The sequence below is a fragment of the Sus scrofa genome, chromosome 1 (assembly GCF_054392235.1).
Source record: "Sus scrofa isolate SSC_HxYL_T2T_F1_AM1 chromosome 1, Sscrofa_HxYL_maternal_Yorkshire_Landrace_v2.0, whole genome shotgun sequence".
NCBI lineage: Eukaryota > Metazoa > Chordata > Mammalia > Artiodactyla > Suidae > Sus > Sus scrofa.
Window position 1 is genome coordinate 179,162,717 of NC_139383.1, and position 27,993 is coordinate 179,190,709.

The following is a 27,993-nucleotide window of genomic DNA, read 5'->3' on the forward strand; positions in this document are numbered from 1 at the left end:
AAACTATTACAAATGCAGTTCCTAGAAGTGAAATGTCAACAGAGGGTACCCAGCTACTTGGATTTCCTGCAGGTACGGCTTTTAAAGTGGCCTTTACCATATTCTTCCAGCCTGAAAGAAAGCTACTTAATGAACCATAAAACTAATTATTATAAAATAAGGCTGAATCTGTATGGTAGCTGTTTACAATGTGGAAAATCATACTTTTTCATGGCCTATTTTCTTTTAAAATGTATGCCCTTTTCCCATCTTTAATGTGTTCTGTATATGTAAAATAAATACCCTTCACAGCAGGACCCGGGCTCGGAGGCCTTAAAACCCAATAAAAGAGTCCTGTAGTTTAATGGTCCTTAAATGCTCGACATATTTTTCACTTAATGTAAAATCCATCTGATCTAATAGCCGTGACTGAATTATAGATATATAATTTTTTTCTATTAAATGTTAATCTTCTGACTTGGCAGAGCAATAGAAGCTCTAAATTATTAAGAAGGCAATAACGTCTCTAAACTCTTTCCTGAATTCAGAATATTCTCAGGACTGCTATCTTGAAAAAAAAAAAAATTGCAAACCTGTTAAAATATAAAATAAAATCGGGCCTATTAAGTACAATTTGATGCCAAATAATTATAAGGGGCATTGTTTTTATTGATGTCACTTTTATTATTTTACTTTATACATATTTATGTGTATGCATGTGTACACACACATAGATATCTAGAGAAGCAACCCTCACTAGTCTTGGCTCTTTTTCATTTACATATGACATTTTTGTAACCTTCCCTTTTTGGTTGAATTCATTCATCATCAATGTTTGTGCATGCAGGCATAAATAATGAAAATGCCCTCCAATGCATAAGTGATGCCATATGCCCAATTATGCTAAACACAAGTGCTCTCACTGCCCAGGGAGTCTTACTGGAAAGCCATTCTCTGCTGCAATTTTTTTTTTCTTTAAATCTCTACATTCATGACTCTCATGAGCCAAAGGTCCATATATGCAGTATGAAACAGAAGCCATAATAAGAAGCAAGTTAATATTTACCTGGAGAGGCTAGTCTACACAGTCTCGTTCGAAACAGCTAAGACCAAAACACAGGGAAGAAGAGAATTTCCAACAAAAAGTCTTAAAGTCTTAGATCCAGCTTAGTTGGGGACATCATTGAATGAAATGGGAGTTGAAATATCTATTTTCCATTTTGCACACCATATATTTTATGGTGCCACTTGTTTTTTTCTCTTTCTGAAAATTATTCGTAATTGTGTTTTCCTCTCTGAAATTTATTCACAACATTTAGCAGCCAGGAGTAAGGTCCAGGGTCTCCTTCCCCTGCCAGACATGTGCAATTATATTTTGCACAACCATCATAGGCAACCCTCTTTCAATCTTTATTTTGGTGCCAGAGGTACTGCCATTTACTTTGAAGCACAGAACCTGTAAGAAGAAAAAAGATCACCCCAAGGTTGCAGAATCCAGTGATAAGGAAAAAAGAGGCAGCAAGAAGTAGTTTTCCTCCACCATGGTGAAGCAAATACTAAAAGAAGCTTGTAATCACTACTATTTCCCACTTGGCATTAGTGTAAGCAGGGAAACAAATGTACTGAGAACATGAACCATTCAGGTAGGTAAGAAGCTCGTGTAGATAAGAAGCTTGTGCATGAGAACAATTTTTAGGTCCTCGTTAGAAGAAAGCTGGTAACACTAGGGCAAAAAGGTGCTCATGTTCTAAAGCTGCAAGATTTTTAAAGCAGCAATGATTCCATGCACTTAGAATAACAGAAAAAAATTTAAACAGCACAATGTTGGTTAGGGTTTAAACCAACCAAAAGAAAGCGTTTAAACAGAAAATAAGCTATAAGAAAGATTAAGCTAAATCTGTCTGGAATTTAGAACTGTGAAGGTGTAGCTAGTGACCACAGTTACCATATTATTAAATTTTAAGATGTTCATTGCATTAATATTTGATTTTATTTTAATAGTTCTTTATAACATTGACCTTCTTTCAAAAGGAATGAGCTTTTCTGATGAACCAGGAGTGATAAGAGAAAAACTAAGTGATGAATTGTAATAAAGCTTTCAACAAAGGACTTCAATAAGAATTCAGTGATTCTCTCAGAGAGCATTTACATCTTTGACAACAAATGATCTTCCTCTTGGCCTAAGTTCAGACTTCACAGTCTTTCTGAACACAGAACAGCAAAGAGACCAGCATCACCCATTGCCTATGTTCCACTTGTTAACTATCTAAAAAGCTTCCCGCCTTCAGTGTTATACATACAGTCTCTGCCTCTGACATCCAAAGGTGAGTGAATGAGAAAATAGATTAATTTGAGGAGGTTACTTGATACTGCCCTCTACATAGCTAACTGAAAATGAATGTCATCATCTGTACTTTGCACCTCATTGTTCTCTACCCCAAATTCTCCAAAAATAGCAAGTGAACTAGTTTACCTCGCAAATCTTTTACAAGGATATTCAAAACAATATTCCACTGAAAACATTTTATTGATGGTTGAAGACAAAAGGAAACACATATAAACATATATAGGGGTTCCTTTCCAACCCTAATGAGGAAAATATGCTGAAATGTGAATATTCAGTTAAGAATATTCTCCACTCCAGAGCTTCAATTGGTAACCTAAAACTCATGAATAAAACTCATGCTGAATGACAACATTAAATATAAAAATTAAATAATCCAGGAAGTTCCCATGTGGTACAGTGGCTTAAGGATCTGGTGTTGCCACAGTTGTAGCACAAGTTGCAGTTGCAGCATGGGTTTGATCCCTGGCCGAGGAATTTCCACTTGTTGCCGGTGTGGCCAAAAAAACAAAAATTAAAGGCACTGCTTATGTAAACTGCGTATACCTACCTAAAGAAAAATTAATCCAGTTCTGACTTTTCACTGTTGTTTCCATGCTGAAGAAACAAGATGGCTTATCATTTGGTGGGAGAAGCTATTCTGAAGGTCCTTTGTCCTTGTTATTTCACAAAAATGAGATAAAAAATCTGCTTCAGGATGCTCAAAGATTATTTCTAAGACACACTTTACAATTAAAAAAAACTTGGCTGAAATGGTTCACTTGTTTAGTTTATTTGCTAACAGTCAAATTAGTAATTTTCAATCTGAACCATAAACAAAATATTAATAACAAAACATATAAACTTTCCCTTAATGAGATATAGATATAGTTAATAAAAATGGTTGGTTACAATATTTACTATAAACAAGTCCACTTTTATTATTTTCTTGCTATCTATATTCCTATAGTTTACTATTTTATTGCACTTTTGTACCTTAAAGATCTGTCTTCTAAAATCAATTCTCTAATGCTAATTTTGCAAGAAAACTGCATTTCACATTATTAATCTCATTAGTGCAATTTTCCTATAAATAAGTACAAAACATTTGGAGGATGCATATATAATGAGTGCTTGGTTACTATAGTAGCAAATGTCAGAGTAATTACTAAAAAAAAGTCTAAAACTTTTGACACTTTGAGATATATCTCGTATACCATTTAGGCAAGAAAAGTTACCAGAAGAGAAAATCTGGATACTGTTGTAGAGATTATGAGGCAATTTTATTATAAATTCCTGATATGTTCTACCTTTGCCTGTTCTTAGCCTAAATGTAATTTAGCACTACAAACCATTTGTGAAAAGAAATTTATTTAAAAATGCATAAAAGTTACTAGTATAAAAAAAAAATCTGTACCTCCAAAAGAACTCAAAGGCATTCATTAAGTTACTTCAATAAAAATGCAACTTGGCCAGCCAAGTCACTATGCATTCCTTGAAACTGCATTAAGTCTCATGGATTGACTGAAGATCTGAAGGATCTTTTGATCCATTAATTGAGTTTTGATTCAACTCAGTTAATTTCTCTGAAAGAAACCTTTAAATAATTATTTCGGGGGAGTTCCCGTCATGGCGCAGTGGTTAACGAATCCGACTAGGAACCATGAGGTTGCGGGTTCGATCCCTGGCTTTGCTCAGTGGGTTAAGGATCCGGCATTGCCGTGAGCTGTGGTGTAGGTTGCAGACGCGGCTTGGATTCCGCGTTGCTGTGGCTCTGGCATAGGCTGGTGGCTACAGCTCCGATTCGACCCCTAGCCTGGGAACCTCCATATGCTGCGGGAGCGGCCCAAGAAATGTCAAAAAGACAAAAAAAATTAAAAATAAAAAAAAATAATTATTTCGGTCTAACCCCTCTTTACACGGATTCACTCAGATGGCTTCAGTTTTACTAGGGACACAACCATTTAAAATTAGGTAGCCAACCCAAGGCAAAATGTTACCCTGTTTGTCTAATTGTAAAATTAACATATATAGAATATAAGATTTGAACATATACTGAAAAACTCTGTAACATAACCACCTAATTAAAAAAACCTACTGATGGATCAAAATATACTTTATTTTAATTATACTCGCACAGTGAGGCCTGGAAAGGCCATGGAGTTGCACACAGAATGCTCAGCACCCACAGGGAGAGCTGGTCGGCTGGTGGGTGCTGACGCTAGCACACAAGCCCCTGCCGCATCTGTATGATCTGGAGTAAGGCCGCCTGCACATCTTCATCCATGTGACCCTTGGCAAAAGGAAGAAAGGAGAGAAATGTTTTATGTCATCCTCTTTTACATACAAATCCTAAAGGCAAAGCCTTTGTAATAGGGCCTCACTGGTTGTGATTCACCAAATACTAAATTCTCACCATGGCAGTGATATTCTAAAGAGTTTACTGGAAAACAGAGTAGAGCTCTACATAGAAGTAAAGTCAATTTAAAAACTGCACACCAGGGAGTTCCCGTAGCGGCGCAGCAGAAAGGAAGCAGACTAGTATCCATGAGGACATGGGTTCAATCCCTGGGCCCACTCAATGGGTTAAGGAGCCAGCATTTCCATGAGCTGTGGTGTAGATTGCAGATGTGGCTTAGATTTTGCATTGCTGTGGCTGTGGCTGTGGCTGATTCGACCCCTAGCCTAGGGATGTCCATATGCCACGGGTGAGGTACTAAGAAGGAAAAAAAAAAAAATCGCACACCAGTTGCTCTTAACATTTATTATCAGAGAACAGAGGGACAAATTTCTCTTTCTCTTTTTACATAATGGTTTGATGATTGAGCAGTGTAAGTTATAGATGAGCAAAGTAAATTACAAGGAAATTTTTTTTTGCTTCAGCTGAGTTTTTTTCTTAATTACCAAAGTAATTATGAAAAATCCCCATATTTATATTTTTAACATAGATATGATCATATATATTATTTTGTAACTTGCCTTTTCACCTAATGTCATAGAAAATTTTCCAAGTTATTTCCTTAAGTATTTTAAATTACTGTATAATATTCCACTGTGTGGATGTGTCATAATTTCTTTATCCATTCTCCCAATGATGGGCATTTATAGTTTCCAATCTTTATGGGCAGACTCCTAGAGAAGAAGTTGCTATGTCAAAAAAACAGGCTCAATTTTTCATTTTGCTAAGTACTACAAAAATTCCCCTCTATAGAGCTATAATAACAATTTACCCTCCAACCAAAAGGATATAAATGTCCATTGTCCACAATGCCCTAGCGAGTGGCATAGACCTACCATCTCATTTAATATTTGCCAATCTCAGATGTGAAAAATGTTACCTCCTTGGTGATTTGCATTTCCCCCATAACTAGTTAGGCTGAGATCTTTTTAATGAATGTTATTCACTTACATTTAGAAAGAGACATTTATAACTTAAAAGATAGCAAGAGGTTGATTAAACGCAAGTCAACATGGTGGGCTTACAAGATCCCCCTTCCATTTTTCTTTGCTTGAGCACTTGAATAGGTTTCAGCATAACACTTCCTATTAATATAAAAAGTTTTGTTTCCAAAATCTGTTTCTATAAGAGCAGGATGTTTAAATTCCAAACATTATCCACAGTTGACTAAACTGAATCTCTTAGTTAACTTTATGATGCCAGAAGGCGAGACTATTTCAGATGCCAATTGCTTTTGTTATGTTTCATTAGGAGTTAGTAGAAAATAATTTGGAATTTCAGAAGCATACATGGTAAGTAGTTGAAAAGCTTGTTAGTTTGTGGTTTTTCAGCAAGAGTATGCTGTTCCTCCCTTGGCCATCATCAGACCCAAGTGAGTTCCTCACTCTCAGTAACAAAGATCTTCTACACTTTTCTACTATTTTCCTTCCCAAGAACTCCCCATCCTGCTGTCCATCAATAGTCTTCTCTAATAACTGCAGTAACAGTATACTTTCAAATCCCAGCTATCTTCTATCTACTCAAAAGAAAGTAGCCAGAGATACTATACCATACCATTCATTCTTTTCCATGGTTCCCCCTTCATCAACTATAGAAAAAGCAGGCTTTTTGATTTTAAGAATTCAGTATCATAAAATCTCTTCCTTTTCATTAATTTTACCTAGTTTTTTTTTTTTTATATGACCTCATCTGAAGCTTTCTCTCAACACCTATTTTTTTTTTCCAATGTGGACACTTCAAATCCTAAATGATTTCTATTATATCTCACCTGCCATTCTAACATTGTTTCTACTGTCTTCCCAGAAAATCTATTCTGAGAATTCTGGAGATGCTGATCCATAGGGTATCCTTCATGAGTTAAACATTTTTCTTAGTGTGATTTTTTTTTAATGGCTTTTTCATTATACCTCAAAGAAGGCAACTCGTTGTCTTATGCTTCACGAAAGTTAAGGCTCAATAAATAAATAGTATTGATACTTTAACGGAACCAACATTGTTCTTAAATTATTACAATTCTGTCCACAGTTTACTTGTCATCTTTCGCAATTTTATGGTATTCTCTACATTTCAAAGAAATACTCCTGAGCTACGGAGAAATAATGAAGTCCTTCTACTCCTCTTTTAGCTGACAGCCATGTGTGGATGTCAAGGCATTACTTCCAGCTAGCAATACCATTAATGTGTGCTGCCATCACATGTTGCCAAACTGTCTATAAAATGAGTGACAAGCAGATGGAGACAACACTAAATTTAAGATGCTGTGTTGCCATACAGCTTTGTAAATTTCTCTGAGAGATATGCAAGCCATGATTATAAGAAACAATTATTTTAAAATAAGCATATGGGATACAACTACTTTAAACATCAATGACTTTCACATTTACTGGAAAATAAAAAATTATTTTCTCAGGGAGCCCCCATTGTGGCTCAGTGGGTTAACAACCCCACATAGTCTCCATGAGGCTACAAGTTTAATCTCTGGCCTCACTCAGTGGGTTAAGGATCCGGTGTTGCTGCAAGCTGTGGCACAGGTCACAGATGTGGCTCGGATCTGGTGTTGCCATGGCTGCAGTGTAGGTCTGCAGCTGTAGCTCTGATTTGACCCCTAGCCAAGGAACTTCCATATGTCACAGGTGAGACCCTAAAAAATTAAATAAATAAATAAATATTCTCTCTAAAATGTCATTCTTTTCAAAAGAGTGGTTCTTCTTTACCTGTGCAGCACTAAGAAGGTGTGTCCGATAAATTGCAATTACTTCTTGGTGCTGTCTGTCAGCATCCTAGAAATGTGGAGAGATGAACAGATCAGAATATTAGCATTCGCATTTTTAAACACATGGAGGCTTGTGACAATGCTGTCCTGAGGGTTGGGATGCTTTTTTCTTTTTTTTTTGTCTTTGTCTTTTCAGGGCTGCACCCACGGCATATGGAAGTTGCCAGGCTAGGGGTCAAATCAGAGCTGTAGCTGCCGGCCTACGCCACAGCCACAACAATGCCAGATCGGAGCCGCATCTGCGACATACACCACAGCTCACAGCAATGCCAGATCCTTAACCCACTGAGCAAGGCCAGGGATCAAACCCAAAACCCCATGTTCCTAGTTGGATTCGTTTCCACTGCACCACGATGGGAACTCCTGATTCTCTTAAACAGTAATATTATTACAGTGTTCCTGATACCTCTTACGACAAACCACCTTGGACCTACCGGACAAATAATTCTATAGTGTTAACAACAGCATAAATTTTTCTAATGAATATCTGAGAACATTCACAATGCAAGCAACACCACTTATCTTAGGTAACATGAAATTACTGCCTCAGTTCATATCTAATGCCATGAACTTATCCAGACACTTGTAAACTTATGTTTTGGATTATTGCAAAAACTTCTCATTTCACGTCAATGCCTCTAGATTGTATTCTCTTTCATGCTTCTAGGACTAAAGTAGCTCATTCCTCATATCACTTTTGACTAAAAGACCGTAGATGATATCTCATTAGATGTAAGAGAGAATTCCATTCATCAGTTTGATTCTCCATGGCCTCCACTACAGAGCCTCACATACAGCTCCCATGACTGAGCTGAGAGGCCTTTTACTGCCCCTGGAGATTGCTCGACACTTGATTCTGCCTCCAAGCCTTGCTTCACACTGTTTCCTTTTCCTGGGAGAGTCTCTATTTCCTTCCACCTTCCAGAGAACCATCCATCTATAAGTTCAGGCCAGATACTCTCTTCCTCTTTGAAACTAGCTCCCACCACACCAATCATCTTTCCTTCCTGGGAATTAAATCACTTAGAATCTGAGACTGTATTCTCAATTCTATATTTGATATTTTTTTGTCTTGTTATTTTACTTTCCATGGACCTAGTTTTTGCCTCTCTAACTAGCCAGAATTCCTTGGGGACTGGATTGTATACTCTCATTACCCCTGGTAGTTCTTAGTACAATGTCATGAACATAATAACAAACATTTCCAATTACCAAAGAGACTTCCATATCCTTTAGATAAGATCCAAATCAGCAATACGTCATCACTAATCTCTATCCCAACAACATTATAAAATGAACAATTAAAAAAATTAATTTTCTGGAGTTTCCCTGTGGCACAGCATGTTAAGGATCAGGCACTGTTACTGCAACAGCACGGGTCACTGTTGTGAAGGTTCGATCCCTAGCCTGTGAACTTCCTCATGTGGGTGCAGTCAAAAATAAATTTATAAAATTTAAAGTAACTTTCGGAGTTCCCGTTGTGGCACAGCAGAAATGAATCTGACTAGGAACCCTGAGGTTTCAGGTTCAATCCCTGGCCTCGATCAGTGGGTTAAGGACCCTGCATTGCCATGAGCTGTGGTGTAGGTCATAGATGTGGCTCGGATCTGGCATTGCTGTGGCTGTGGTGTAGTAGGCCAGGAGCTATAGCTCCCCTGGGAACCTCCATATTCCATGGGTGTGGCCCAAAAAGACAAAAAAAAAAAAAAAAGTAACTTTCTTCTATTCAAAAACAACTCATAACAAGTTCCTATACAATAGAAAAATACTATCCTGACAATTTACATTTGGTTGGGCTACATTTTACTTAGTATTTCCAAATATTATATATTAGTTTATTCAACTAAAAAGGCAAATAAAAAACAAACAAGGAATCAGTTCTTATTATCCTATTTTATGGACAATGAAGACAAGAGTTAAGGGAAATGTTCCATGTCACCTACTTTCAAGCGGCAAGGCTTAGAACTGAGCTTCCCACTTCAGCTTCTAACTCCACATGCTTTCTTTTTATATATAAAAGAGATATATATCCATATAGGTATCTACCTATCTATAAATCCAAATGTCTTCCTTTAATATATAAGGATAAAATGTATAAAACCATAGGAATGCTTACCTTTATTCACAAGGATAAAAGATAATAAAAAATTTCCTTTAGTTTAGTAGACTAATATTTTAGGGAATGTGCTACAGTTGGAAAGATAGCAGATTTGGAGTCAGCAAGCCCCAGGATTAAATCTGGGACCAACTATAATTGAAAAAATAAAAATCATTATTAAAAAATTTAAAAAAAAAAGGGAAATACTAAAAAAAAAAAAAAAACCTAGCTGTTTGACCCCAGGTATATTTTCATCTTTGTTTCCCTAAGAATTAAATAGAGGAGATAAAACCTTGATAAAGTTTAAAGATGAAGCACGTAAAATGTTTAGAGTAGTACCTGGTATACAATAAGCACCAAAAAAAATGACCTTATAAATAGGATAAGTAACTGTAGCAAAAGTTATTACATTTCTCAGACCTGAACACAGCCACAAATCAATTTGTTTTTTTAAAGAAGCTTTTACAAACAAACAAACATGATCCTGCACATAGCAGGTCCCAGGTACTCACAGCCAGCTGCTGTTGCAGGGACTTGACCTGGTGCTGCAGACTCTCAATCAGCTGACTCTGCCTCTTGCTGGGACTCCCGCTCGAGTAGGTGAGCTGGGAAAGGCCATTGAGCGCCTGTTTCAGTCTTTCCACATCGTTAAGCAGTTCAGTTATCTTATAAAAAAAAACAGTTGTGGAAGAAACATATATTAGTCACTTATTCATTTATAATGAGCATCTTTACACAAAACTCATTTCTTGAGACACAAAACTTATCTTTATAGACCAGAAAGTTGAGGAATGAATACTGTCAAGATTGTTTTCAATAAATATGTACAATATACAATTTCCCCTCAGTAAGTTTCTTACAAAACATCACCAAATTAAGAACAGAGATGCCATATATCCTAAGATATGAGTGTGACTTCAGTCCTATTTTTTAGAAATATCTGAGTACCTATAAAGGTATGTAGGCTATCTGCTGGGTACTGTGAAACACAGGAAGTTAGAGGGGATTCTCTCCAAAAAGGTTTGAAAAAGTAAACAGTATGGCTCATTTAAGTCTAGAGTTAACCTAGATGCCTTATTCCTTTCAAGAATGCATAATTTTAGGCTACTTTGTATAAAGAGAAAAAAAAAGGGAGGCTGTTTAGAGTAATGGAAAGAACATTGGCTTCCAGGTCAGACAGATCTGATGTTTATTAGCTGTGTAAGCTGAGCTAAACTTCCTTTATTTTTCTGAGCATTAGTCCCCTATTGGTGCAAGGGAATAATCAAATAAAATTATATGTCTGATATGCATATACATATAAAATAAATGGCAACAATTAAGTAGATATTAAATAACTTGCTATTATAATTATATATTATTATTATATTCATAACTAACTTCCAAACAAGCTGAGAGCACTCCTGTTCTGGGTCACATGAGCAGATGTGTCAGAAGTTTAGTACTTGTACCTTTCCACTGAGGAGGGCTGGGGCTGTGTCTGCTCTTACTTGCTGTATCCCCAGCACTGGACACATAGCACCTAGCATGTAGAAGACATTTAATAATAATTTGCTGAATGGGTAAAACTGCACTCAATCTCCCTGATTTCTCATCTTCATAGTACATACTCTATTCAACTACTAGTTTCACAAATATTGTTGATTTATTTATACTATAAATTGTACCATGAGAATGAACAATAGGAAGGAAAGATAAGTTATGAACTTACTCCTAGAAACTGGTTGGAAAGACCAACCACATCATTCTGACATGTGTAAATGGATGGAAAATCAAAACATGACATGCATTTTGGAAGAGGAAGGTTTACTGTAGGCTAGATTGGCCAATGAAGGCTTTAGAAAGGAGGGTGAGTGCTGAAGTGAGCATTAAGGAATGTAGAGGATTTAACTAGGTAGAAAGGAGGGGCAAGACATTCGGTGAGGAGGCAAATCTGTAGGAAGATAGAGGGAAAGAATGTACAGTGAGCTGGAGAGCTTGGTTCACTGGTGTGGGTACGAGTGCCCAGATCAAGTCTGGGAGGCTCCGCAGTGTCCCTACTTTTTTGCAGCCCAGAAACATAGTTTTTCCTCCTCCCCATTTAAGTACCCCAAAACCTGCTGGGTTCTGACCACTAATTTTTGAGGCAAGTGACCCTTGAGTCTCCCCATCTTTCCTCAATTCTTGGCTGTACCAGCTGAGGAAAGAGAAAACTGCCTTTGATTTTTGTTTGTGTTACTTTACTTTTTCAGCTCTAATTTTCTTTGCACACTGGTAAAGTCAAAAGGCGATGTTATAATGGTTGCTTTGTTAAAGCTTTTATACACCCGTCTTGTGGGGTGCGACGATAGAGTCCTAGTCTACTCTAGCAGTTCTGCTCTAGGCTTTCCAATGCTGAGACATGCTTACGCTGTGGCTCTGGCATAGGGGGGTGGCTACAGGTCTGACTGGACCCCTAGCCTGGGAACCTCCATATGCCGCAGGTGCGGCCCTAAAAAGACAAGAGACAAAAAAATTAAAAAAAAAAAAAAACACCTAAGGTGTTATCATTACCTTATTATCTTTCGCTTCAATTTGTTTGGCGGATTCCTGTATTCTTCTCTGTAACTCTGTGATTGTTGTTAAGGACTTATCGCATCGTTCTTGCTGATCCTTGATTTCTTGTTCAATGCTGAAATGGAGCAATTCCTTCTCATCTTTTGCAGACAGCTCCTTCTTTTTGGCATGCAAAACCTCCTCACATACTTCCTCATACTTCCTATTCAGATTGGCCAATTTTTCATTTAAGTTGGAAATCTGTGTCTCCAAATCACTTTTTGTTGCTTTATATTTAGACAGATCAACCACCTCCCTAGTCTCTAGTTTTTTTAATGTTTGCTTAGTATTCTGAATCTCAGACTGGAGTCTGGAGACCTCTTCGGTTTTGTTTTGGCTTTCTTCTTCCTTTTCTCTCAAGCTAGCTTTTATGATTCCAACTTCTTTCTCAAATGCTTCCTTAATTTGCAAATGCTCTGCCAGGGGCACAGACGAGTTCTTCTGATTCTCCAGCATCTGGCGCAGCTGGGTCACTGTCTGCTGCTCTTTCTCATAACACCTTTGCTTAGTCTTCAGTTCTTCCTTGAGCGTCTCAATTGTGCTATTAAGAGACTTTTTCAGGGCCTCAACCTGTTCCAGCGGCATGTGCTGTTTCTGCAAAAGAGTCTGCGCTGCAAGGATCTCAGAAGATTGCTTGGCATTTTCCTCCGCTAGCTTCTCTTTCTCACCCTTTACCTCTGTGTACTTCTGCAGTAGGTCTTTTAACTGTCTGTTCAGCTCTTCTGTTTTTCTGCTGAATGCTCTTTCCATTTCATGAGAATTCTCAACCAGAACATTCTTGTCCTTTAAGTCCTTCTGAAGAGTGAAGATCTCCTTCTTTAACTTGTCATTCTCTTGCTTGCATTTCTTGACCTCTTCTTCAGTGACATTGCACTTTTGTGTCTGCTCAGATAACTGTTCTTTTAATTCTTTCTCGGTGGCTTTAAATTTTCTCTCACACTCTTCAAAGCTGATAATCGGAGCATATTTTAGCTTGATGCATTCTTGTATTGTGTCGAGTTCCCTTTTCTGGGCTTCGATCTCAGCATGCAGAGTCACGATCTCCTCCTGGCCTTTTTTGTAGTTAGCTAATACTTCAGCACTGCTGTCCTGGACCTTCTTCATGCTCTTCCTCACAGCACTCATCTTTTCCTCGTGCTCTCTTAGACTGATGTACTCAGCTTTCACTTGGTTCTGAGTATTCTCCAGGCTTCTCTTTAATGTCTCATTCTCATCTTTCATTTTCACAAATTCCTGATTTATGTTTTCACACTTCTTCTTCACATCTACTAATTCTCTGTTGGCTTTATCCAACGTGCTACTCAATGCAGTTTTAATCTCCTCGTGGGTCTTCACTGGCACATACTGATTACTCATCGCCTTTTTCAAGTTAGTGTTCTCAGACACAAGCGAATATATTTTCTCTTGATCTTCATCACATTTTTTATTAAGTTCAGCTAGCTGTTTCTTAAGTTCAGCAATACTGGATTTCAGAGCCATTATCTCTTTTTCGTGTTTCTCAGGAGGTACAAACACAGTTTCCAGGCGGCTAACATTCTTACTTAAACTGGCATTTTCCATCACCAATTTCTCCATTTCCAACTTCTTTTCTGTATATTTGTGTGTCACATCTGAAAGCTTTTTATTCAAATCATTAACAACTACATCATGTGACTTTTTCATTTCTTCACTTACTTTTAAAGGAACATAATGATTTTTCATTTCGGTTGTTAAGTTATGTACTTGTTGATTGAGGAGTTTATTATCCAGATGGACCTTTTCAATTTCCTTTTGTAACATCTGATTTTTCGATGTTAACTCAGTGATTTTCTTCCCAAGTTCTCCTGATTTTTGCTCTAATCTGCTCTTGAGCTGCTCATGTTCCTCTGGTTTGACATGCTGAGCCAGTTTGGCCTTCGAATTCTCAAGTTCTCTCTTTAATGACCTAATCTCGCTAAGTGATCTCTCATACTCTCCTTCCATCTCTGCTAATTTTCTAGCCTTCTCATTTACTTCACTGGATAACAAGCTCTTCATGCTTTCAAACTTCTCTGCTGAGATGGAAAGGGCCAGCTTGGCTGACAAGTCCTTTAACTGGCCTTCCATCTCAGTGACCTTCCTTACTCTCTGCTCTCGCTCCACATCACACATGCCCAACTCCTTCTGCAGTTGCTTCTTCTCTTCCATCAGCTTGCCCTCATCCCTCTTAAACTCTTCGACTAACATCTCATTTTGTTTGATTTGGTTTCTTAATTTCCCCACTTCCGCAGATGCACCTTCATACTTCACTTTCATGTCTCTGAGCTGATCCTTCAGCTCCTCCATCAGTCTGTGGTTCCCGGTAGATGCTTCGCTTGTTAGGTGTTCTTTCAGGGCAAGAAAGTGTGTCTGCATTTGCTTTACTTTACCTTCTGACTCATACATTCTCTTCTGCACATCTTTCAAGGCGTCTTCCAGTTGCTTTATCTGCTCATCTGAGTCTTCCTTAACCCTTTCACATTCCAATGCTAATGCTTTACACTCAGCTACCTTGTGCGCCAGCTCATTTTGGAGCTTGAGCCTGTCTTGTTTTGCTGACTCACAGAAAGTTCTCATTGCTTCTAACTCTTTTTTCAAAATCTCATTTTCCGAATATGAGGTTTGATTGGGTAAGGATAGCTCCAGGGGTCTTAACATAGATCTGCTCTGCATATGGGCTGGCATGCCTAAGGAAGTACACTGCAAAAATAATTAAAAAAATAATAAAATATCAATCCCAAAAGCCTAAAGAAGACACTTAATATCAAACTTATAAAGTTTCCACATCATCAGTAGTCAAAGGGTTTTCAGATGAGTAGATTAGAAAAATACAGTACTGACTTTTGAAGGAAAACAGTTCTGGGTATGATTTCTTTAATATGCTCTCAAGCAGTGACATTTTGAAAGCCTGTTCACTCAAGGTGTATTTCCCGCAGAAAAAAGAAGGAAAATAGTTGTGGCCTCCAGGGACTATTTTCTCTTTCCTTCCCCATTCACAATACCTACCCACACATCAATATCAACTTTATCAAAAGACACTTACTATTTCTATGTTTTACCACACATAATGTGCTTAGAACTTCAAATTCTGAATAAAGTCATTAGAACCCTTGAGTAAACAGAGTTTTACAATTTTAAATCTGTAAATAATTTCATAGAATTATATATTATTTTCTAATAACATATATTAACTTCTGGGTATCCTCACTGTTAACTACAGTGTACTGTTTAAATTTTTAAAAAATCACCAAAATAAACCTACCTAGTATAAGAATCAAGAGAATAATGTTAATTAACTCACAAAACAGAAACACATTTTCTTCTCTTAAACAGAAAGATAAATTAGAATTTAGCTTGTAATCTTACTACCAAATTTGATTGACACCTTGTTTCCTCTACTAAATGCTGACAAAAAGAAGTATACTTTAACTTCTCATTGAAATACTCCTAGGTGTCAGAATATATAACTATGAAAGATTAAATTTAACTATTTCTATTTTCCCCCATATACCCTATTATAATAGTGGTTCATTAAAAACACTAATTTGTTGATAAAAGCCATGTGCTATGAATATATATCCCACTATTTTAATAGGAAGGTTTTATTGTTGTTCGGTTAAATCTATACTGCCTTGTCCATGGATCAAGAGGAAAATAAGCAACATGGAATAACTTCTCAGCCTCAATCTGCTTCTAATTATCTTTCAACTTACCAATTATCTTTAGACTAAGACTACTATAATTTGCCAGCAAGTTACTTACACAGCTTCACAATTTCCATACATGTTTTATTACAGTCGAATATTTATCTAATCTTCTTAAATATTATTCAGTTGTTTCCCTCAACTTAAAATCTTAGAAGTTTCCAGCTTAGAATAATCTTAGACATAATGTAGACTAATTCACCCTGCCTGCAGATGAAGGTGTGTAAAAAAGCCTTTAGCCCAAATATTTAAAAGTTCTACAGTTCACAGAAGGTACTAGAAATGCAAACCTTATATCTATTGGAAAAAAAAGTGAGGGGCATTAAACAAGTAAGAAAATCAGCCAACACTCCCTATTGGAAGCTTTCTTTATTTTTTGAGGTGAATTTCCAAAATATATAATACATATGTGAATGTAAAGAATAATATATTTCAAAGTCAAAACAAACGCCTTTTGATTTATTCATACCTGTCTTCCCCTTTAAGTGGGCAAACACTGAGCTGACCAATTGCTGTTAAAGAATAGAGGTCTGCTATCAAAGGCAAAAAAATTGTAATTTAAATCTCTTTTTAAAGTCACCGTCACGAAAAATACTCTAGAGGGCACTATACACAGCAACATCTGCTTTTATTAAATAAATTCAAGACCATGAGACTAACATTTCTTTGATAATAAAACATTACTCAATGTATAAATATACAATGATAAATATACAATACCATTTTCCTCTTTTTAAAGAGGCACAGGGAATTCCCGTCCTGGCTCAGCAGAAACAAAACTGACTAGCGTCTATGAGGACATAGGTTCGATCCCTGGCCTTGCTCAGTGGTTTAAGGATCCAGCATTGCCGTGAGCTGTGATGTGGGTCACAGTGCGGCTTGGATTTCGTGTTGCTGTGGCTATGGTGTAGGCTGGCAGCTGCAGCTCCCGATTCAATCCATAGCCTGGCAACTTCCATATGCGGCAGGTGTGGCCCTAAAAAGACTGAAAAATTTTTAAAAATTAAAAAAAAAAAGAGGCTTAAATATTTTTTAAATTAATAAAATATTACCTGTGAGTCTGTCATGTACATCTGACCTTGTGTAAGAAGCATATCTTCTTTTCCTAAATAAACACAAATAAATGATATCTTAAATATCCATACCAAAGGCAGCCAAGTATTAATTTGGTGTTATTATCTCCTTTATTATTCAAATAAAAAAGAAGCATGAGCTACAACACAAAATTATCCTTGTTCTAAAATATACACATTTTTCCTTATTATTTTTATATACATAAGGAAATTATCTACATTCTTTTTTTTTTATTATTTTTATTTTTAGGGCCACATCTATCATATGAAAGTTCCTAGGCTAGGGGTCGAATCAGAGCAGCATCTGCCTGCCTATGCCACAGGCACAGCAACACCAGATCCGAGTTGCATCTGCTACCTAAGACGCAGCTTACAGCAACACCAGATCCTTAACCCACTGAACAAGGCCGGAGATTGAACTTGCATCCTCAGGGACATTGTGTCAAGTTCTCAACCCACTGAGCCACAGTGAGAACTCCTCTATATTCTTTTGAATAGCTAAGTTGACTTTTAGAATTATGTAAAGTTGTTAGACTAAATAAGCTAAATGATTACTATGAAATATATATTATAGTCAAAATAAAAGTGGTATTCTTTGCAACTTATAAGATTAATATTATGATTGTACTTAGCTAGTGGATAATTTAATATTCAATGGGAAGCAAAAAATTAGATTTCCTAGGGAAACGGTTTAAAATTGGAGAATAATCACTTCTTGGCCTTCTGGCTAAAATCAAGTGTAATAAACAAAAGTGAAGATTATGTATAGTTTAAAAATAAGTGATATATAAGTAATTGTTTATGGAACTTCTAATTTTAAAATGCTTAACTACATTGAGACTACATCCCAAAATTTTTCCAAATCAGAAAACTATGTTTACGTCTCTTTCATAAAAAGCAAGCCCCAAATATCACAAGATAGACACCTACCAATTAACAAAGCAAGTTTGGCAATTCATACAACATACAATTTAAAAATCTAGGACCTAAGGAAAATCAGAGCCTCAGTGATGACCAGATTTTATGTCAGAGGCTACCAGAGTCATTTTAATGTCTTCTGAGTTCCACGTTAAGGTATAACACTCAAGCAGTTGGATGAAGTTTGCAGCAGGAGTATCATATACATTAGACAAATGAAAGAAACATAAACATTCTTCTTTGTTTGAACTGGGTGAACTGTAAGGATCATCTATATGTTTATACTTACGGTTACTAAAATGACCTCCTGATCCTAAATGATCACTCTGAAATCAGAAGAATATATTAAACATTTTAGGTGAAATGTGCTTCCTTTTGTTAAACTCTCTATTTTAACTCTAAATCATCCAGTCATTAAAACCACATTTTTGACATTCCTTGCTTCTCCTGAGTTTTATTCTACTCAAACTCACAAAAAGGCAGAGCACTAGCAACAGGAAGAGTTCAGTTGGGAAGAAATTACCTCATTAAACATTTTAATAAATGCAGAAAAGAATTTCAAGGAAAAACTTGACTGCTCAAAAGAAAAAATAACTGAGCTCCAAGTGAAATGAAACAACTTTGAACACATACTCTTCGCTGCTTCTTTACCTCCAAAGGCAGGAAATGCCACACTGGCATCAAATAATCAATTTACTTTACCACCACTGGGGAGAGGAACCATTTTTGAAACATTAGCCTAACCTCCTCTTTTAGAATTTATAAACACCAATTACCTTGGTAAAGGTAAAAAGAGACAGAGAACAGGAAATGAATGAGGCAAATAGCTACATATAGTTCATAAAAAAATCCATCAATGCATCATTTAGGAAAAGGAGAATAATAGAGAAACTTTGGATACTCGGAGCTAAACTTTTTTTTTTTTTTTTTTTTTTGTCTTTTTGCCATTTCTTGGGCCGCTCCTGTGGCATATGGAGGTTCCCAGGCTAGGGGTCGAATTGGAGCTGTAGCCGCTGGCCTAAAACAGAACCACAGTAACGTGGGATCCAAGCTGCGTCTGCGACCTACACCACAGCTCACAGCAATGCGGGATCCTTAACCCACTGAGCAAGGACAGGGATTGAACCCGCAACCTCATGGTTCCTAGTCGGATTCGTTAACCACTGAGCCACGACAGGAACCCCAGAGTTAAAATATTTTTGGATTTTTCCTTATCCCAGGTAAGCCAGATACAAAGAACCTAACATAAATTAAAATACTACACCTTCAAGAGTAAAGATATACAGATGTACTTCATGTTTGTGTATTTGTATATGTTACTACTAACAAGCCGTTAGCAAACTCTGATAGGTAACCATAATAAAAATGGCCCACTGTTCCATAACTAAATTAAAGTCCCACTAATACTTACTGTCCCAAGGGTTTAGAAAAATATCTGTAAACTTAGGTAAGTTCTTTGTCCCATGCAATATCTAGTAGAGTCTACAGTAGGTAGTAAATGGGTAAATCAGTAAGGGGAGGCCATGGCACAGGAGTTCAAAACACTTAGTCTGGGTTTATTACCATGCCTTGATTACTCAAATGAAAACAAATGCATGAGTTGGAAAATTAGACTCATTCTAAAATATCCATATTTTCCCAAACTTGTTCTACAAAAATAAGGAAAATGCCTACAAATTTAGTATTACATAGCAAAGTATTAACATAGCAATTCTGTGGGCAGCTTATAAAGACTTTTAGGTATGTGAGATTATAAAGTAGTGACTATTCCATATTTATAAATTATGATTTCTTAGTTTTTAATGACTGCCTTCATAAATACTGGGTCATATATAGAGTGGACCTTGTAATTTTCCTTTTGAAGGTTAAAAGTCATTTCTAGCATAAAAATTCATCTGACTGGGGGAAATAACCCTGAGTGCAAAAAGTTACAAAACAGGATGTAAAATAAGATTTCACCTGTTGAATTCATGCATGTAACACAAGTTTTGTACAAAGAAAGGTCTGAAAAGATGTCAGGTGTTAAGAGTGCTGGGCTTATAGGTATGTTTATTTTCTACTTTCGACTGTATTTAAAAATTTTTCTAAAATAGGTATGTATTGTTTTATAAGAAAAAATAAGTAATTTTCCATAGTTTATAATAACCTCATTAAAAGTTATAGACTTGTCTCAGGAGTTCCCATTGTGGCTCAGTGGGTTATGAACCCAACTAGTATCCATGAGGATGCAGGTTCGATCCCTGGCTTTCATCAGTGGGTTAAGGATCCGGCATGGCCATGAGCTGTGGTGTAGGTCGCAGGCGCGGCTCGGATCTGGCATTCCTGTGGCTGTGGCATAGGCCAGCAGCTGCAACTCCAATTCAACCCCTAGCCTGGGAACTTGCATGTGCCAAAGGTGCAGCCCTAAAAAAGAAAAAAAAAATTATTATTATAAGAGAGACTACTCTTAGGAGAAAAATAATACAAAAATAATACCCAGGAGTTCCCATTGTGGCTCAGTGGTTAACGAATCTGACTAGGAACCATAAGGTTGCAGGTTCGATCCCTGGCCTTGCTCAGTGGGTTAAGGATCCGGCATTGCCGTGAGCTGTGGTATAGGTTGCAGACTCGGCTCGGATCTGACATTGCTGTGGCTCTGGTGTAGGCCGGCAGCTACAGCTCCGATTAGACCCCTAGCCTGGGAACCTCCATATGCCGAGGGAGTGGTCCAAGAAATGGCAAAAAGACAAATAATAATAATAATAATACCCAATTGTAGGTGTCAAACTTTGATAAAACTTCAAAGGCCCACCTACACTTCTGTATTTTCTCAAGGTATTCTGAGTGTAAAACTAGTATTATAGTTAAAAGCAGGAACTGCCAGAGTTCAAGTTCTGGCTCTGACGCTATTATTTATAAAACCCCTCATGGGTAAACTGCTCTGTGCCTTAGTCTCCTCATTTATAAAGTGGAGAGATAATAAGAAAATCTACAATGTCAAGCTGATGTTATTAAACACATGTAAAATGCACACAGCAATACCTGGCACATGGTTGGGTCCATTTATGCGTTAGCTGTTACTAGTTTCACTATGAGCCTTAAAATAAAAAGTCTTCGAGTGTGAAAAAAGATAAAAGTCCCTATACAACATCATTCTTTAGCTTATATAAAACTATGTTTCTAAATAATCTCAGAATTCAATCATATAAGCACACTTTTTTGGCTTTTTTATCAAGGCATAACTCACCTGCCATAAACTACAGTGCAATCAATTTTTGTATATGCATACTTTGTGTAAACACAACTCAGATCAAAATACAGAACATGTCCAGCACCTCCAGAAGCTTCTTCATGTCCCATCCTGGTCAGTAACCACTCTGCAAAGGATGGCCTCTATTCTCACCTCTTACCGGCACATATTAGTTTTGTCTGGTTCTGCACTTCATAAAAGGAATCATGAAGCATACACTATTTGTGTCTGGTTTCTTTCATGCAACATTATGACTATGATGTGCATTCATATCTTAACAGCCTTTTTCACAGCTGCACCCATATTTTTTATTTACAAAGCAAATATTTACTTTTGTTATGCATTTTGCAGTTATATTCCCCAGTAACAATAAAATACTCACATTCAATCAGCCACTCTCTTCAATGAAGCCCAGTGATGAACAACATTTATAAAATATGTATTATGGCCTTGCAGAACAAATCTATGCAGGTAAAAGCCAGAAGAGTGGTCACCCTTGGTGAGCAAGTACGAGGAGGCTCTGGGTACTTGTGATATGTTGTTTCCTGATCCAGAGGTGTTTGATTTGTGAAAATTCTTCAACTTATATAATTTATTTATTTACTTACTTACTTACTTATTGTCTTAATAGGGCCGTACCCTCGGCACATGGAGGTTCCCAGGCTAGGAATGGAATTGGATCTGCAGCTGCCGGCCTACACCACAATCACAGCAATGTGGGATCCAAGCTGCATCTGCAACCTACACCACAGCTCACGGCAATGTCGGATCCTTAACCCACTGAGCAAGGCCAGAGATCGAACCCGTGTCCTCATGGATACTAGTCGGGTTTGTTAGCCACTGAGCCACAGTGGGAACTCTGAACCTATGTAATCTAACGTGTACTTTTTTCCTTTGACCAAGCCCATGGCATGTGGGAGTTCCTGGGCCAGAGTCTGAATTTGCGCCATAGCAGCAACTGGAGCCACAGCAGCAACTGGAGCCACAGCAGTGACAACACCAGAGCCTTAACCCACTGAGCCACCGAGGAACTCCCAGCACGTGTACTTTTTAATGCATACTGTATTTTAATAAAAAGTTTTTATTTAAAAAAAACTAAACATTTTATTATTTGTGCCTTAAAATAACTCAAAGTTTCTGATTGTTCATTCTTCAAATACTCTGTTTTGGTTTTTACACATATCCATTCTCTTGCAGATTCTTTTCCCACATAGATTACTACAGAATATTGGTAGAGTTTTATGTGCTACACAGCAGATCTTTGTTGGCCAATCATTCTATATACCTCAGTTCACATATGCCAACCCCAAACCCCAAGTCTGTCCCTCCCACCCCACTCCCTGTCCCCTTTGGTTACCTTAAGTTTTTCAAAGCCTATGAGTCTGTTTCTGTTCTGCAAATTAGTTCATTTGTATCTTATTTTTTTTTTTAGATTCCATACATAAGTAATATATGGTGTTTTACAAAGTTTTTTTAAAACATGACCCTGGAAAAACTAAGAGTTAATTGATCCAACAAAAGATAATTATATGACCTGAGCCTTATTAACATACCACTCTCATCAACAAATCTTGTGTACAAGGTCCTTTCTGAGATAATTCTGGAAATACCTATATTCTTTTATGTGATATTTTTCATTATCACCACTATAATCAATGTTACTTTACAGGTAAGACTATGATGTTACTTTACAGGTAAGACTATGATGTTTTGGAAAGTTAAAGATGGACAAAGAGGAAGGTTCGGGAAGAGAAACTGGAACTAACTAAATGTCAGTTTAGTCAACGTCACTTATTTAACTTTTACAACAATTCTGTGGAGAAAGGGACAATCACCCCAATTTTGCAGAAGCAGCACAAGCTCAGAGACTTTAAATAAATTGCCCGAGGTCACACTATAAAGAAAAGAGTGATAATTCAAATTCAAGTGTGCCTTCAAGCCCTTTACCACTGCCCATTATATAATTTATTAAATAATTTATTTAAGCTTTCTATACCTCAAAATACTTGAATCTATTTTTCAGAGCTTCAATAGTTCTTAGGCTTTCCTCTTGTTGCTTTTCTTTAGTTGCCAAAAGGGACTTCAGCTTTTCTTTCTGAAATGGAAAGGAATAAATACAGAGCAAAATCATCTTGTGCTTGAAATTGGGTTAAAAATGTGATTAGAAAGTGTGAATTAGAATTACTTTGAGGAATGTAGTTAATGGCGGATTTCATTTGTTTTTTCTTTTTTCATTTTATGGTTGCACCTGCAGCATATGGAAGTTACCAGGCTAGGGGTGGAATCGGAGCTGTAACTGTCAGCCTACGCCACAGCTACAGTCACACTAGATCTGAGCTACATCTGAGACCTATGCTGCAGCTTGTGGCAATGTTAGATCCTTAACACACTAAGCCATAATGGGAACTCCAATGGTAGATTTTTAACTATTAGTAGAATTCAAAATCTGTACAAATACACTAATAATATATATGCAAATAACATTATGAGAAATTCAAATTCCTGTTGTTTGTTTTAAATCTTATTAGTTTTCAGACATTCAGAATTTCACATCTTGCCATGAAAAGCTTAACAGAAAATGAGCAGAGGCAGTAACAACAAAATGCCTATGCTAACCCATGCCACTATACTCAAAACATACTTTTACAATCTAAGGTAGCTTTTGTTTTTCCTTTGAGCAATAACTAAAAATAGAATCCTGTCTCAACCTCAACTCAGGACTGCAGTATCATCTTCAATTTACATAACATTTTAAAGATTTAAAGTAAAATTTATCATCCTACCTCACTTTTCAGATCATCAGCAACCATTACCTCCTAAATTCAAAAAGAAAAAAGGTATTTTCACTCTTGAGAGTTTATTTTAAAAAGCACAAGCTTGGTGAATATCTTTTTAAAAAACTAGCACATCTTTAAGATTGGGGGTTAGGATGTGAGAAGAAAATGTCTATGTTCTACCATTTCTATGGTCTGCATTGTCCTTCATTCTTCAAAAAACCAGATTCAGAAGCATTTTCGACTCTTATGGGAACCCATCCATTACAACTCTTCTTTGCTCTCCTCCCTCACTTCTTTTTTCTACTCCTTTCTCTCCAATCCCATAGCCCCAACCATATATAGTCAGTCCTTTGTTATCAACACAGACCAGCAGTGGTCTCTGTTCTTAGATTTGACATTGAAAGTTTCAGGCAAGAGTCCTAGTAAGATGTAACTTTTCTCAAGGGCAATGACCTGTTTTACCTCTTTTACACCATGACTTGATATGACAGTCATTAACAATTTGTTATCAATGATGATGGCTTACAGTAAAATAGCTTTGGGGTTTTTTTGTATTTTGCAGATTATTTACCTCATTCAGCTGTAGTTGTAAGCCATTGACTTTATCCAATAATATTCTTTGTTCTTGCTGAATTTTTCTCAACCTCTCTTTCAGATCCTCATTTTCAATTTCTAGATCCTTAAATAATAAAGATAACAGGTGTCAGACCAATTTTTAAAAGAGAAATTCTTACAGAAGAAATTTCTAAAAGTTTACTTTTATAAACAGATATACATATAAAATAGCTTTAAATATAAGAATATAATAATTTCAATGACATTCAAATAATTTAAAATCTATACCTGAGAATACAGAAAATTACTGTCCTATGATAACTAGTAATTACTACTTTATACAAGACAGCAAACCACCATGATTCTAATAAAATAAGAAACAAAAGCAGCATCTATAAATAGAAAATAGCAGGAGAATATGCCATTTTAACTTTTGCTTAACACCTCTAAAGTTTATGAGACCATTCTTATGCTTTGTTAAACTAATCATCACTTGAGTGCTCTAATTATAGGCTCTAATTTTAGGCTACAGTTCACTTTCTTAACACTACATAGTAAAAACTATGAAAATCTAAATAAAAAGCTTTTGCTTTACTATATGGAAACAGCTATTCAATTTATATTTTAATGATATTTCAATCATAAAATAAACCATTTAATTACGGCTCTTCTTTCAACATGATCCAAATAGTAATTATTTTTTGAACACTTTGATTGAACCTAAAAAGTCAAAAGTGCTGTATGGTTAACAAAATCATTTTTCTTAATCAAAAGAAATACTTTAAGAAAAAGTTCAGGAGTTCCCATAGTGGTGCAGCAGAAACAAATCCTACAAGGAACCATGTGGTTGTGGGTTTGATCCCTAGCCTTACTCAGTGGGTTAAGGACCTGGCGTTGCCATAAGCTGTGGTGTAGGTCACAGACACGTCTTGGATCTAGCATTGCTGTGGTTCTGGCATAGGCCGGTGACTACAGCTCCTGTTCAACCCCTAGCCTGGGAAGCTCCATCTGCTGCGAGTGCAGCACTAAAAAAGACAAAAAGACAAAAAAAAAAAAAAAAAACAGAAAAGAAAAAGTTCAGATTTTGTTTTATTTACACTGATAACTATCAATTTATCATTATAATTTTCTAAAATGAATACAAATTTATAGTTTATGGGCCAAAAAAGATATATTTAAATGAACAAAAAGCTGTAAAAAGTTATTATTTACTTCCTAATGTATATTAAAACAATACCTCCTGTAAGATAATACTGACACATTCATATTAAAAGTTAATTCTTTTAGAAGAGATTGGACAAGAAAATAGAATTACAAAACATAAGCCACCCTTCCTTCCCCTACTCACTTCCCCCACCTTTGTGCTCCCTTTCTTTTCCCCAACACCAGCACAAATAGCACTGGAATTCTTTGCAAAGGAAGATACCAGCTTTTTTCTTTATACCTGAATGTTCTGATGCTCCCTCTGACTTGACTTCATATTTACTTCATCTAACATCTGTGTCAAATTTCGCTTTGGTAAAAATTAAGAAAACATAAGTTAGCAAGGATGAGATTTTTTATTTTTATTTTTTATTTATTTATTTTTCTTTTTGGGTTCACACCTGTGGCACAAGGAAGTTCCCAGGCTAAGGGTCGAATAGGAGCTGAGGCTGCCAGCATATGCCACAGCTCACAGCAACACCAGATCCTTGACCCAATGAGCAAGGCCAGGGATCAAACCCGCATCCTCATGCATACTAGTCGGGTTCTTAACCTACTGAGCCACAAGAGGAATTCCAAGGATGAGAATTTTTAAAAGTACATTTTCTTCAATACACAATACACACAATTAGTGATTTTCAGCTTATTCAAGTTTAAATTTTGCTGTACAAAACACAAGGTGGCAGTGTTTCCACTTAAAACTCCAAATGGAAAGCATCTTTAAGGATATATATTTTAAATAAACCAAATATAACCTATTTTAAAATACTAAAAAATAACAAAATTTAAAATTCTTATTTTTAAGTATTTTTTAACCAAAGCCATCATATTTTAAAAAGGAGAATTTAAACTAGAGGCAAAACTCAAGTTGTACTATAAATCATCAGCTACCATTTCCCCAAAAAAGAATTCAGTGTTTAAAAAAAGGAAGAGGGGGAGTTCCCATCGTGGCGCAGTGGTTAACGAATCCGACTAGGAACCATGAGGTTGCAGGTTCGGTCCCTGGCCTTGCTCAGTGGGTTAACGATCTGGCGTTGCTGTGAGCTGTGGTGTAGGTTGCAGACGTGGCTTGGATCCCGCGTTGCTGTGGCTCTGGCATAGGCCGGTGGCTGCAGCTCCGATTAGACCCCTGGCCTGGGAACCTCCATATGCCTCGGGAGCGGCCCAAAGAAATAGCAAAAAAAAAGACAAAAAAAAAAAAAAAAAGGAAGAGGGGGAGTTACATTAATGATGAAAGAAAATATGGAAATTATTTATTTCTTTAAGCACTGATGAAATAAAATAAGGGGTGTGATAAGAAAGAAACAGACAATCCACTGACTAAAGCTACATAAAAGATTTCTAAGTAATCTGGTTGGATACATGATCTGTTTTTGTACACTTACTGCTTTGAAACTTTATTCCAGTTTAGAGATTTGCTTTAATAAAAACACAACACAATCATTAAACAAGAGAGCAAATAAACTTTTTTTTGCCCCAATTGACCTGAAATCTACACAATAATTTAGAAAGCTATTGCTTTCTTCCTTTTTAAGAACTAAAAAACAAACAAAATAAAGAGTAAATATTTTAATTCTCCAAGGTAATTTATGTTTTGTATTATTTGTTGTGTTTGGCTTAACCAAGTACTTAATATTCTAATGAGCTCAGACTTGGACAAATTCCCATCAAGACTATATTCTGTATCTCTAATTCGGCCCAAACTACATTTCTAGCCTCATTCCTTCTAGCAACTTCCTTCACATGGAATCTGACCTGCCTCATCATACCACTTTCAGGCCCTGTCTTCCCTTCTGGCCCTTGGTTCCTGTCACTCTGGCCCTCTACTGCCCCATGGACATGTTAAACAAGCTCCCTCCTCAGGGGCTTGGAACTTGCCCTTCCCTGTACCCTTGGGGCTTTGCCCAGAGAGCCCCTGGCTCCCTTCTCATTTCCTTTAGACCTCTGCTCGAATGTCACTTCCTGACCACACAATCTAAAATAGCTCTCCGCCCTCTCTCTCTTCATGCCCTAATCCTGTTCCACTTATCTTCAAAGCATCTGCTATTAAATTAGATACCCATTTGCTTATTGTTCATCTCCCTCACTAGGCTGGGAGCTCCATGAGGGCAGGGACCTTGAATGCTGATATCCCCAGTACTTAGTAATGAGCATATAGTAAATAACTGAATACATCTTATTTTTTAAACTATACTATAGGTTAATTGATAAAAAGGATTATAAGCACCTTAATACATAAATAAGTCCTATTTACAGCAGATATTTTTAATGTATTTAATAAACAGCAGAAACAAATGAGTTTTACTGTCCTTAGCAGAATATTAACTCCATG

At 36.7% G+C, this 27,993-nt stretch overlaps 1 protein-coding gene across 3 annotated transcripts in view; it reads right to left on the reverse strand.

Annotated features, from left to right (window-relative positions):
• Nucleotides 1-3,071: 3,071 nt before the first annotated feature.
• UACA (uveal autoantigen with coiled-coil domains and ankyrin repeats) overlaps nucleotides 3,072-27,993 on the reverse strand; it is a 98,661-nt gene continuing 73,739 nt past the window's right edge. For all 3 annotated transcript variants that reach the window (XM_003353467.5, XM_005659879.4, XM_084979566.1), the window contains 10 exons: nucleotides 25,903-25,971; nucleotides 24,475-24,582; nucleotides 23,910-23,942; nucleotides 23,123-23,221; nucleotides 18,187-18,223; nucleotides 16,959-17,011; nucleotides 12,164-14,902; nucleotides 10,144-10,296; nucleotides 7,475-7,540; nucleotides 3,072-4,595 (listed from right to left, as the gene is read on the reverse strand). In XM_003353467.5, the coding sequence (XP_003353515.3) occupies nucleotides 4,524-4,595; nucleotides 7,475-7,540; nucleotides 10,144-10,296; nucleotides 12,164-14,902; nucleotides 16,959-17,011; nucleotides 18,187-18,223; nucleotides 23,123-23,221; nucleotides 23,910-23,942; nucleotides 24,475-24,582; nucleotides 25,903-25,971 (3,429 nt within the window). In that variant the 3' untranslated portion in view covers nucleotides 3,072-4,523. The remainder of the gene's footprint in view (nucleotides 4,596-7,474; nucleotides 7,541-10,143; nucleotides 10,297-12,163; nucleotides 14,903-16,958; nucleotides 17,012-18,186; nucleotides 18,224-23,122; nucleotides 23,222-23,909; nucleotides 23,943-24,474; nucleotides 24,583-25,902; nucleotides 25,972-27,993) is intronic.